At 38.6% G+C, this 12,211-nt stretch overlaps 4 protein-coding genes across 4 annotated transcripts; 1 reads left to right on the top strand and 3 right to left on the bottom strand.

Moving 5' to 3' along the window:
• Positions 1-3,155: 3,155 nt before the first annotated feature.
• BATDEDRAFT_36153 (uncharacterized protein) lies at positions 3,156-5,272 on the bottom strand. Its single transcript, XM_006682388.1, has 6 exons — positions 5,214-5,272; positions 4,748-4,881; positions 4,214-4,628; positions 3,717-4,109; positions 3,463-3,625; positions 3,156-3,391 (listed from the first exon to the last, which is right to left on the bottom strand). The coding sequence occupies exons 1-6, from the start codon at positions 5,263-5,265 to the stop codon at positions 3,265-3,267; spliced, it is 1,284 nt and encodes a 427-aa protein (XP_006682451.1). The 5' UTR covers positions 5,266-5,272; the 3' UTR covers positions 3,156-3,264.
• A 177-nt stretch (positions 5,273-5,449) lies between these two features.
• On the top strand, positions 5,450-6,625 carry BATDEDRAFT_92144 (uncharacterized protein; the record flags this gene model as incomplete). Its single annotated transcript, XM_006682467.1, has 6 exons — positions 5,450-5,617; positions 5,729-5,763; positions 5,841-5,976; positions 6,101-6,199; positions 6,276-6,419; positions 6,533-6,625. 6 exons carry the CDS (start codon positions 5,450-5,452, stop codon positions 6,623-6,625), a joined length of 675 nt encoding a protein of 224 aa, XP_006682530.1.
• Positions 6,626-8,331: 1,706 nt separating this feature from the next.
• On the bottom strand, positions 8,332-8,892 carry BATDEDRAFT_37496 (uncharacterized protein; the record flags this gene model as incomplete). The annotated part of the gene is made up of 1 exon (XM_006682401.1): positions 8,332-8,892. A coding segment is annotated over one exon (558 nt), but the record flags the coding sequence as incomplete, so codon positions are not given.
• A 1,615-nt stretch (positions 8,893-10,507) lies between these two features.
• Positions 10,508-11,713, bottom strand: BATDEDRAFT_14494 (uncharacterized protein; the record flags this gene model as incomplete). Its single annotated transcript, XM_006682288.1, has 3 exons — positions 10,508-10,937; positions 11,058-11,281; positions 11,411-11,713. 3 exons carry the CDS (start codon positions 11,711-11,713, stop codon positions 10,508-10,510), a joined length of 957 nt encoding a protein of 318 aa, XP_006682351.1.
• Between the last annotated feature and the right edge of the window lie 498 nt (positions 11,714-12,211).

Genomic DNA, 12,211 nt, shown 5'->3' with positions numbered 1-12,211 from the left:
AACTGTCTTGTTATTGATGATTTGTCCAAATCCATTTGATCATGTAAACTATACATGTATGAATATAAATCATGTTATTTAATGCATGCAGCCAATACATTTATCATCGCTTGACTACTTACGTTTTGATTTCCGCATCAAATTTGAATTTGGTCGACTTTAAAGTCTCTGTCAAGTTTTGCTCTGCAGCTAATACGACTTTTTCCATTTTCAAGCAAGTTTCGTTATTTTTTCTGATTGCATCCTTGTGTTCAGATTGTAATTGCTGCAATCTAAAGGCGCAATCAAAAAACACATCAGAACTAGTTGAAGAACAAGCAATGCGGCATTGATATGCTTGTAATGGAATTATACCTTTGCGTAGTCGTGTCGTTTTCCAAACGACTTGCAAGCAATTGATTGTCGAGATCTAAATTTTTATCGTTGGATTGCTTCAGATCGGCGATTGTTTGCAGCCATTTTTCCTGACTATTAGTTGAAAAACTCGATATGTTTTAAATCTAAACATTGAATCGCTTAACTATGAAAAGCAGTATAAACTTACTTTGAGCGTAGTCTGTTGTTTTCGCTATTAGCATGCTCGAGTTTCAGCCTTGTGTTTTCCAAATCCAAGCCTATCTCCATCTTAGTAGCCATCCACGTATTTAGTGTCGTATCTGATTCTTGTTGTTTACGTTCAATGGTTTTCTTTGAGTCGGTCAACTCTTTTTCAAGATTCTCACACTGAAGCTGAGAATTTGCAGCAGTAGATTTCAAATGATCCAACTGTTCAGTTACTAGTGTGTGCTCTGCAGAAAGGCTATTTAATTGATCTTGAAGCGTCTTTAAACTTGTGCTGGATATTTCTTTGCAAGATGCCAAGTCGTTTAATGATTGGTCCAATTGGATTTGAGTTTCTTTTAATTTATCACTTAGATTAGCAATACTTTCATTCAGCTGCGACTTTGACAAAGAGTATTCGTTGTTGATTGCAGTTTGGCAAGCTTTGGCTTCGCTAATTTCAACAGTCAAATCTTTGCAACAACTTGACAGGGTTTTGACAGAAGATTGGAGTGTTTCTATAGTTTGCTGTTCTATAAATTTGTAAATTCAAGGTTAAATAAATATATTCACAAAAGCTACTTTTGAACACATGGTTGTAGTGATTACAATACCTGACAATCTCTGCGCATCCATTTCAGTAGCGAATTTATTCTTTTCCTCCACCAGCAGTTTGGTTTCTAAATAAATATTTGGTTTAAACTCCAAATTTAAAGTTGATGTAGATCATCAGTTTGGTATTCTTGTCACACTACCTGTTTCTTTAAGCTGAAGCTTTTCTTGTAAATCGTGCACTTGCCCAAATAAGCTTTTTCCTTTCTCATTCAATTTTCGAATGGCAGTTTGGTAAAGCTTCATCGACTCTTCCATTTTTGATAATCTAAATGCAAACAAATCCTAGATGAGGCAATGCACTGGAAAATACAATTTGAATACTGTCATTTCTTGAATCTTACCTTTGGATAGAAAACTGAATCAGCCTTTTCTGATACTCATAAGCAGAGCAAACTGCACCAATTTCATTAGACAACTGCGAAATGGTTTCACGCTGCTCCGTTGCTGCTTGAATGGCTTGATCTCGGCTGATATTTGCAATAGATATTTCTCGTTCCAATGCCAAACTGTGTTGTTGTATATTTTGAACAAGAAAAATGATTTGAGATGAATCCTTTTTTGAGTCGGCTAAATAGTCTCCATTTGAAGGACCCAGGTTATATGCACGATTGGCTATATTTTTGACTCCTTTAAAACCATTGGTTTGACTCAAAATACCCAATGAAGCGTGTCGTTGCTCAACCATGTCAAGAGTCTGTTTTTTGGAAAGACACGTAGAGTTACTACCTGGTTTCTGGAAAATGGTTAAAGGGTTATGAAGACTTGATAATGAAAATTGAGATTTAAAAGACGGATCACTGGGAGTATCAGTGACCAGAGTTGGATTAGACTTAGATAGATTTAAAGACTGCGTGTCTTGTCTGTGAGGTACAGCTTCTAAAGCTGTAGAAGCAGCAATATGATCAACTGGAGGATTTGGATTTATTACGACTTCTTTGGGCGCCTTGAACATGGTAGACGAAGTACAAAGTAGATCCATTTCAGCAGATTGACCAGTTTTCAAAGTAGATGGGGTAGAAACAGAAAGATCAGCTGAAGCATTATGAATGGTGTTGGACGATTGTGTAGTCATAGAAGCATCCAAGTCAGAAATATTGGACTGGGTGCGTTTTTGAATAGCAGGAAGTTTGAATTGAGATAATGAACAGGTTCCCAATCGAAAACGAGACTGGCCAGATGGAAGGACAACAGAAACAGTATTATGCAATGGCGAATCTGCAGCTGGACTTGCACCGTTCAGCATTTCTACCATGTTCACATGGGAAGACTCGGTCTTGGAATGATTAGAGGGTTTGGAACTCAAATCCATAGCAGTATTATCAGAAATTGGTGGGTTAGATGAAATACTTGCAGATGGATTACAATTCATAGGACTGGGCTTATGAAACTTGAATTGAGTTACCACCGAACTCGTTGTGGATTTTCTGGGTTGGAATGAAAAGTAGGCTGATGAAGTCTGATCATTGGGTATAGAAGTAGGTTGTGTGTGAAATTGTGTTGAATGAGACATGTCAGGATTGTCTCCCCGAGCTCGTTCTACTAGTTCAGTATGAACACGACTAGAGAGAGATCGCTGTACGTTGGTAGGAAACCCCAGTTTAATCTGTTTGTTATTAGAATCCATTCTGTTAATCAAGTATACACCACTCGAGCCAATAACGATATGCTAAAACCTATTTTTTGATGTATTTAGACAAAGTCTGGTTGGGAGACAAACCAATAATCTGGAAAGTCTGGTTGGGAGACAAACTAATAATCTGGAAAGTCTAATTGGGAGACAAACTAATAATCTGGAAAGTCCGATTTCCACTTTGGCTACGCGTCACAAGGATGCATTGATTCCATTCCTGGCTAGCAACGCTGGCTGCATAAAAGCTAAATAGCAATTGTCGCTTTATTATTTGAGATCAATAGTTATTAAAAATCTATAAAAAGTAAAATTGTCTGCTCAATCACCTATTGACACTCGTCTCATTTTCCACACAAAATCTGACTTGTTTAGAAAGCAATAAACTTATTTAATATCTAGAGCATGCAATGCCCAGGATTGGTGTGTAAGAATAGTAGAAAATAGGAATGAATCAATTCAAAGTATGTCGATTCGGTTGTTTAATGGAGCGCAGTCTCTACAGCATTTCCAAAGCGAGTATTTCCTTGACCACCAGCTTGCCCTTGAGCGTGTTGGACATTGTGGTGAGGCTGATTCCACGACAGATAGTTGTGATCACCCAGTTTTCTGTAAAAATGCAATCATGAAATGAGTAAATGAACACCATAGTGCATAACAGATTCCTAGAGTTGGCTTACCTTGGTTTAATCATATGGCGTGCAAGGAATGCAATACCAAGTGCCCAACAGACTGTACCAACACAAATATATGCAATACCCAAAAATGAGTTTTTGCCACCCAGCACAGAGACTGACGAAATCACAATTGATTTGGTACCACTAAACCGAGAAACATCAAAATCTATTGTCGTCAAGTATGAATGCATCATACAGTTGTATAAAAACAATCAGTCAACACGCTTTGAATAAAGTGGAGCCATAAAATCACTTACTCTGCACAATATCAACTTGCCAAGTTCCGTGAGGAAGAACAGATTCGGTATTGCGACCCCAAAGTTTTCTAAAAGTTGGAAGACCAGCAGTACGCATCCATACCTGAAATGCTTCCCAGGTTTTGAGATTAGGAAGATTTGTCGAGTTGTATCCATCCTTCCACTGTGGGAAAGCCGTGCGCCAAAACGGTGGTGGGATAAGTGTGGTTGAGATTTGTTCAGCAGTTAGCGCCGTTTGGGTGTTTATATTACCATACTTGTCCGCATCTGACGGCCAGGCAATGCCTTGGGAATAAAGTGGATACACAAAACTGGTGAGACTTCCTGGGGAACAAACTTGATTATCTTTGAATTGAAAAGTAGAACTGACGCATGTCAAATTAGAGATGTTGTCTGTATTCAAGGTTGTAAAGATAACCCAAAAGTATAAATAGATCAGACTGCTGACTAAAATAAAAAATACAACTGTTTCATAGCTACAGACAACAAAGTCATACCAGAAAAAAGAGAATTGGCTATCAAACCACATGGATAGTACTGGGGAGTAGGCTGCCCAGAAGTCTTTTTGATAGTGGTATTCACACCAGCAATAGTAACAAATTCAGTCCCGTCAGTAGGCACATTAAGTGGAATACATCCAATATCCAGATTCTCAGCAGCCACATATCCCTTGAGCTGATTGGCATCAAACGACTTGACATAACGACGGTTGTTTTGGAAAAAGTTGGTCAAACGATAATACATGAAAACTGGAGCAGGAATCTCAGAAGGAATAGGAAATTGAATGGAGCAGACTTGCGAAGCTGCGTCATATTTCCAGCTGGTAATGCCAATTGATGAATCTGCTGGAGCGGTAAAATTATTGCCAGCCAAAGTGGAGCATTTTGTATAGTCAAACGAAACTTGCACCACCTAGTAGGATTAATAGGTAGTAGAATTAAATACCAAACCATTCAAATGATATATAGAGAATGTGTCGAGTAATGTGGTGGCTTTGATAATCATCACAAGATAGCCAAAGAATAGCATACCTTTTCAGAAGCTAAAAAAAGACCAATTCCTAGAGGAACAAAAATAATGCCAATAAGAAAGAAGGTTGGCAAGACGGTCTTTGGAGTGAGTAGTGGCTGCCATGCCTTGAGGCGCTGCTGTTTAAACGCAGTGTCTAAAGGGAAAATGCAAATCCACATAAAGCGGGTGTTAGTCCATATACCACTTGTCTTTCAAAACTACAGCCCAAAGTATAAATACCAAGAACCAATATTAATGGGTAGCTAGTATAGGAAACGAATGAATAGCCACATGAATCCAACAAAGTGACCATGAATGAGCAGGAGGGTGGATAGCTTGTGCAAGTCATAAACTCCACTTCTCAAACATGGCACAAGTGTAATATTGTATTGGATGTAGCTCAACACTACTAGGATCTTGTATCTGAGTATTAAAGTATCTGCCGTACTGAATGAGTTTTGTTAAACAAAATAGTGAATCACATACTTGCAGGTTTCTTGCTCTGCTTCAACTCGGTGTGGGCGGCGGCTGCAGGCATCTCCGTTGGTTGGTTACAGTAGAAAGTCACCTAAATTTTTGCGGCTTTCAATTACCGAAGCAACAACTAAAGAAGGGATTTGGGGTCTGCAACAATACATTGAAGCAAATATACAGCATACACCCCATATTTCTCTCATACGAAATAATCATAAACTCGCTCAACCTTGTCTGTTTGTCTGATAATGCCAACAGACAATGCCACCAACGAGCTGCAGTCTAAAAATATTTCAAGTCAACGACGAGTAGCTCAACTGACTCTTCGTCGCATGGCTACATTCGACTACTTGAAACGTCTGTTTTTGGGCAAGGGATATCATATGGGCACAGTTGCTATTCCAATGCGAGTTTTGGCAAGTGATTAATAGTCTTTATGAAAAATACATGCGGCTGAATCAAATATTCTATACATCAGACCATAAGCATGCAACTAAATGCTATTTTTTATCTAATCATCAAATTAGGCTAAAATATACAGCACTCCACAAATGAAAAAAAGGTGATACAGTTTACTGCCATAAAGCCCAATGTGTAGATATCATTGGTATTTAATAGTATACTAAACAAATATATTAGATCTGGTCAGCTATTTCAACTAGGGCTAGGTATTGGAAAGTTGCTACGCATCGCAGATTCGGCTGAATTTGGGAAAGCATTTGATGCTCTACTATCAGAATTTGATGTAGCAATAGGCGACTCTCCCTCGAAGCAGGTACGTTGGTCAATCCAATATTTATGACAGAAAACCATACCACGCGCAAAAGAAACATGGATTTAAATCATGAATGGGTAGACTAAACTAAACCGTTGAACCCGACTGTATTTTGTCAATACAGAAAAATAGTCTGTTTTCAAGACTAAACAAAACGTTTGGAGATCAGCAACTGAACAACGATGGATTATCTGCATATGGCTTACTTGAAATAGTTCAGTTGGTAGGTGCAATGTGTGGAGTGGACAATCATTCAAACCATGTATCTGAATTTTTGAAACTGACTGCATAATAATTAGCCATTCGAACTCGACTTTATTGAAACGTATATAACGCTGTGCGAAATACTAGTATTATCATATAGCAAACTTTTGCCTGCTAGAGGATCTGATTGCCCAGATAGCCATTTTGAGTGTGTACATCGACTTGATCTGAAAATCAAGGTAACTGCACTATACTGAGCCGATTTTCTAGCATTTAGTCACAATCCAACTTCTAATCTATACTATTTTTCTGGAATGTTTTGATATATTTGCTACTTGTGCTTGTTTATTAGAAACATATTATTCATAGTGTTATCAGGGAGATAAATGGTGCCGCAAAGCTAATTTTGGAAGAGCAGTTTCATGCACTCGCCAATGGCGAATAAATGTGCCATATATTTCCTAAAGATAAACAGTAAATCTTTTGGTATCGTGATTATGATTGGTCAAGCAGTATTTTCAAGTCGATGCTTTTTGGGAATCTCTAATAATCTAGTGTCGAATATGATATATTTTGCAGCTGCATTCATGCAAAATGAAGTACTCGATAAGGGTGTTCGTGTATAATAACTAGCAAGTATCATGAAATGATTTGTATCAATTTACTAGACACTGTGCTCTTGAACTCTTTATTTTATTGGTATTCTTCTGGTTATCGGCATGGAAACAACAGCTGCATTCCTGGATTGCAATTTTTGTTTCTTGAACACAAGCGTATCTGAGATTCAGGATATAGAAGATGAGTTTGATTGAAAGCATTAAAACAGCTAAAGTCAGTATATAGATTACAGTAAATGAATCCAATTTCAAACTTGATGATCGTGCAATGTATGGCTATACCCAATGTGGAGAGATTTAAACTATAGTTTGTGTGAATTGTATGATGAATGTTGATTATTCAATTGAGAATATCTATTCAAATCAATTTGTAGTAGAAAAGCGCAACAAGTATTTAGTCATTATCCCAAAGAGGCAGTCGTACAGAAAAGTGGCCCATCTTACGTAAATATGGTTGCGGATTGCTTCAAATTATACTTTTAGCATCCTCGTAATATCAAACCAACACACTCATGATTCAAAATACTTTGAAGCAGTACAGTCAACCAAATTTATTCGAATGAGTCTAGTCCATAAAATTCAATCCAAAAGTACGCTGGACATTTCTCAAACAGTCAATTTTGATCATGCTCTGCCTTAGTAGACTCTTGACTGGTTCCATCTGTCGACTTGCTACATGCCATGTTTCAATCTGCTTGAGCCATGAGATCCAACGAGAAATCTCATGACCACCAGGCTCGAATATGTCATACTCAATTCCAGATGCATGTTGAAGCATTTCTACTGTTTCTCCATTAACAGGCGTTGGAGGAAATGTAGATACAGCTTCACGAAGATTAGTAATCATGGCTGTGGTTGGAACAGATGCATTTGTTGGGAGTTGAATTCGTAATAATACAGCTACAGCTGTATGAATGGCAATAGCTGCTGAAATGTTTTTTTCAGATGGTATGCCAGTATCTAAATTAGTAGATGAATCTAATATTCTGCTACCGTGGTTATCCAGGTCTTCATTACTCAGCGCGTCGTCACCATCAAAAAACCCATCTTCCTGTGTAGTATCCAATGAAAAGGCAGATACATTGTGCAGTTCAAAAAGTGGGACTGCTTGAGCACCAGTATCTTCTTCATCAGCATGTTGAGTATCTGTACCATGGTCTACGCCGTTATGATCGCGAGAGAGAACAGCAGATAAAGATTCACCAGGTAAGCTTGTTAAAGACTCTGTCAGCATTAGTGCACTCTTACCAGTGGTCTGTTTTGCTCCACCTTGCATAATTTCTACCAGTTGTGTTACGCTCAACGATTGCGCAATCGACAGTGCTTTATAATAAATCATCGTGTAGCAATCTAGTAGCCGCTGAGCAGATAATGTCATGAATTGGACTTGGAGCAGCAGTGTCGAGCTAATTGAACTCAAAGCACTACGGCATTTAGATATAAGCATTGGGCGGATGAATCGAACCAAATCTGATTCTAAATTGTGCCAAATAGGTTGAGATGCAGTTTGTAAACTGTCAAGAAGAAAAGTAATGACGCCATAAGCTTTATGAGGAGAAAAGTCAAAACCACGCCATTCAGGCATTAAAAATACCCATCGACGGCAGGATCTAATCAGCAGTGTAAGAGTAAACGATGTGGATGGAACACGCTGCCATACAGTGCTAAGAGCAGTAGATGATTCCTTCATAATGTCTACAAACCGGCCTGTGCTTTGAGTATTTTCTACGCCCCGATCTTCTATCTCCATAAGATATGGACAAAGACCTGCCAACGTATAGAATATAGAATTTGGAACCGGAAAACATTTCAAACTGGGTGGAATAACTGTCCTTGAGCTAGGTTGTTCGGCTAAGGTTGTCTCGGTCTCATTATCCAAGGGTGCTCTTATTGGTTCATCTGTACCTTGATTTTGAGATCTAGGCAACACAGCTGGAATTCCGGTATTTTGTGTTTCTTGTTGATGAACCAGATGTCTGAAAATGCTGCTATGCACAGCTCGCACGTTATCAATACCCTCAATATGCGGCTCAGTACTATTTGGCACTAGGGAACCGTGTAGGTCAGGCTCAAACGTAATTTTTTTGACCATGGCAGAATAAGGAAGCCAAGTGGTCAAAATAGGTATGGAGCTTTGATTCGATTTGTGGGAATTCATGTAACCAAAAGTACTTGCATGCAGTACTCTGGTAAATTGAGACAGTGATTTCGACGTAGATATATGAGGATTTTTGTAAATAATACGTGCACCTACAGCAAACATGCGATGCGATGTACGAGATGCTGCTGATAAGGATGGTTGATCAAAAGCAAGTTTTGATAGAATAAAGCACAACAACTCGGTTGGAAGTCGATAGATAAAGCAAAGCTGGTGAGCTAGTGCTGATGAACCAAATTTTAAAGAATCCATGTGTTGAGATTCTTGAAAACGTAATCTAGATGCAGACAATGATTGATTTGACAATGCAGTACCGTCTGCAAAGATGGCCGTATTCTTGCATTTTTTTGCATCTGCTAATGAATCTGCGTATTGAACAAATGTTTGCTCTACATCCATGCCTGATTGAATGGAAGGTATATTGGGACCAGATTGCATATTTTGACTTGATAGTGGAGATTCTAATGCCGATCGAATTGCACAGTTGGGTACTGAAAGCGAGATATCACTTGGTAGGTTATATTGTGCACATTGTTGGATATTAGCAAGTGCTCCATCATGACTAAGCAGTAATTCTCGACCAGACTTGGCAGCAACAAATATTAGAACAGTTTGGAATAGCGCATTCCATAGTTCATTTGGAATAGAATCGTTTTGAAATGTTTGCGAATACCACTTGATACACACCAATAAAGCTCTAAACTTTTTTGATGTGCTTGACTGACCAACTACACGGATAGGTATAGCTGATGTATTGGTAGCAGCGGATGTGCTGGGCACTGACTGTAGTTGTGTCTGTGTAGCTATAAAGCGTTCGTGATCGTCATGCATGTTCACTGAGTTGGGTATTAGCGAATTTTCAGTGGGAGTCTCCGATAATGTGTTGGGTACAATAAGTAGTAAAGTATGCAATAACCATCGCAGCTCGTGAATAAAACAAGCTTGACAATCGTGGCTCGAAACATCACAAATGTTTCATACCCACGTGATTAGTCAGCGTAGCTAAATATTGATGTGGATGTTCATTATAGATGCCAATTTTACAGCTATATTCACGTAAGATAAAACACTGAATGTCAAAATACATGATAACCAGCTAATCTCATGTTTGATTGGTGCCAATCTTACTGAGTAACGTTGCTTTATAAACTCTTTTAGTTGACTGGACTTTGTGCTCATTATTGTACAAAAATACAGAGCGAATATTCATATCCTTGACATCTTTTCAATCTCCAACTTTCCTTTTCTTCAAAACAAATACTGGGTGACCAGCATGTATGGTTGCATTCCCGAGATATGTTGAACGTGAACGTATCTGATATTAGGATACGACAAAGTTCCAATAAAAGTAATCAATTCCAATAACAATGAATATTTAAAGATTGTTTATTCCGGGGGAAATAGAGGCTCCAACTGCAAGATCAATACAGAAAAGTGTATCATTTTACGTGAATACGGCTGTAAAAAGCAAGTCGTTAATTTTTTAAAGATTGGAACCAAGATTATTTAGACGTTGATAACATTGATTGCGCAATTATATTGGTCTATGAGATTAACAGGTTATACGGTAGAAGTTGTATCTATCAAGTAGAATATAAAGTGAGATGGATGACTCTAAACATTGCAAATTAAAAGTAGATTGGCACTTACAATCATAGTCCATTGTAGGGAGAACAGCAGACATAAACTTTAAAAATAACATGAGATATTGATCGACACGGAGTTCGGTATTTTCGCCTGTTTCTTCCATATGGTCCAAAATGCGTTTCATGACATTGGCATGTTTGCATGGATGAATAGAAGCTAAAGTAAGATTTTCATGAGGATGTGCCTCGATAGTTACTGTCTTGTGTGCATGATCTTGAGAAATATCTTCAAATACTTGAGTAGTTGTAAGGGGACGGCGATGCTCGTCATACCCAAACAGCCATACTCGTGGTGTTTGATAATACTTGTCATATGTAATAGCCATGTCATATGTTCTATCCAAGCATCATTGTACTGTTAGTGAACAGTATGGTCACAAGCGTGTAGATCAGCAGTGACTAGTATATCCCTAATAAAGCTTAATAAAACTCAAGCATTGACATCCACAAGATTACCTTGTCTTTAAGATCTTGTCAGCCGCATCACAATCACCCGTCTTGTTGGACTCTAGAACGAGTGCACCAGGATCATTTTCCTCTATGATTATACCCACATCAACCAGATCGTCATCCATGTCCGGAATATCGTCCATGTCCGGAATATCATCGTTATTGGATACTGATGAATCTTCATTACCCTCTTTAGCAGTCGTTAGTTGGGCCAGGTTTTCAGTGAGAGCCTTGATATCATTACCATGAACCTTTTTGGGATCCTCGTCCATATCACGAATTTCTTGGTGGTCATTGCCATCAATAGTATGGCCGTCATTCTTTCCAGCCCCCTGTACCCTCGCTTGATGTGTAGCAACCCATCCACCATCCGCTGTATCATCAGCTCCGCCATCTAGTGTCTCTTCAAAGTCATCCTCGTCATACTCCATAGCCTTGACTCGACTCAAGCAAGGCACATTACGAGTAACAAGATATTGCTTTCCGACTGGAAGATAATCTTTTGTTTTTGTAGGCTCACCAGCAGACCAAGACCATGTAGGACACTTGAATACGAGAAAGTCCCCAGCAGCAACAAACTCTTCGGGAGTGAGGACACCTGTCTCTTTAAACTTTGAGTTCTTGAGCAAAGGATTAAAGTACTCTCTTGCCGAGTGAAACATGGCATGAACTGTTGAAAAGGCCGTTCGTTCCATTTCTGTTGTTGGGGATCCTATTGTTGTTGGATGCTACGATGAATGAGTTGAAAGCTTGTTACTTGAAACCTACTGGTTTGTAACTAAAGACAAAAAGAATGAGAACGCAAAACTATTTAGATTTCAACCAAATTCATTATATTTTGACAGAATTCCGATATCAAACAGACTGCTGCTGCATTTTGAAAACAAGAGTTTTCTGTTTGTAAAACTGCACGATTAGTTTAAGTTGATTCAAGACTATATAGGCAGAACACCAAAGATCGTGTCCAAACAAGACCAAGTCCAGCAAGCAATTGGCGCTTGACTCAATGGGCGACGTTGCTCTATACTTGGTCGAGACAAGAGGCAGACTGTCCAACAAATTGGATTGTCGCCACAGTACAAAAAGACACGAGCAATAAACGATCCTGCCATTCAAATCAATAATCTACCAATATTTGAAAACAATACCAAAAATAATGG

Source organism: Batrachochytrium dendrobatidis (genome assembly GCF_000203795.2).
Source record: "Batrachochytrium dendrobatidis JAM81 unplaced genomic scaffold BATDEscaffold_16, whole genome shotgun sequence".
Lineage (NCBI taxonomy): Eukaryota > Fungi > Chytridiomycota > Chytridiomycetes > Rhizophydiales > Batrachochytrium > Batrachochytrium dendrobatidis.
Note: the sequence above shows the minus strand (reverse complement) of the source record. Positions and strands in the feature narration are given on the sequence as shown.

Bases quoted from the DNA above. Each gene is read 5' to 3' on its own strand.
- BATDEDRAFT_36153 (XM_006682388.1), bottom strand. From the start codon at position 5,265: ATGCCTGCAGCCGCCGCCCACACCGAGTTGAAGCAGAGCAAGAAACCT. The intron at 4,882-5,213 runs GTATGTGATTCA...TTTTCCCTTTAG, and splicing joins GCAGAGCAAGAAACCTGCAA to ACACTGCGTTTAAACAGCAG. The intron at 4,110-4,213 runs GTATGACTTTGT...CCTTGAATACAG, and splicing joins AGCCAATTCTCTTTTTTCTG to ACAACATCTCTAATTTGACA.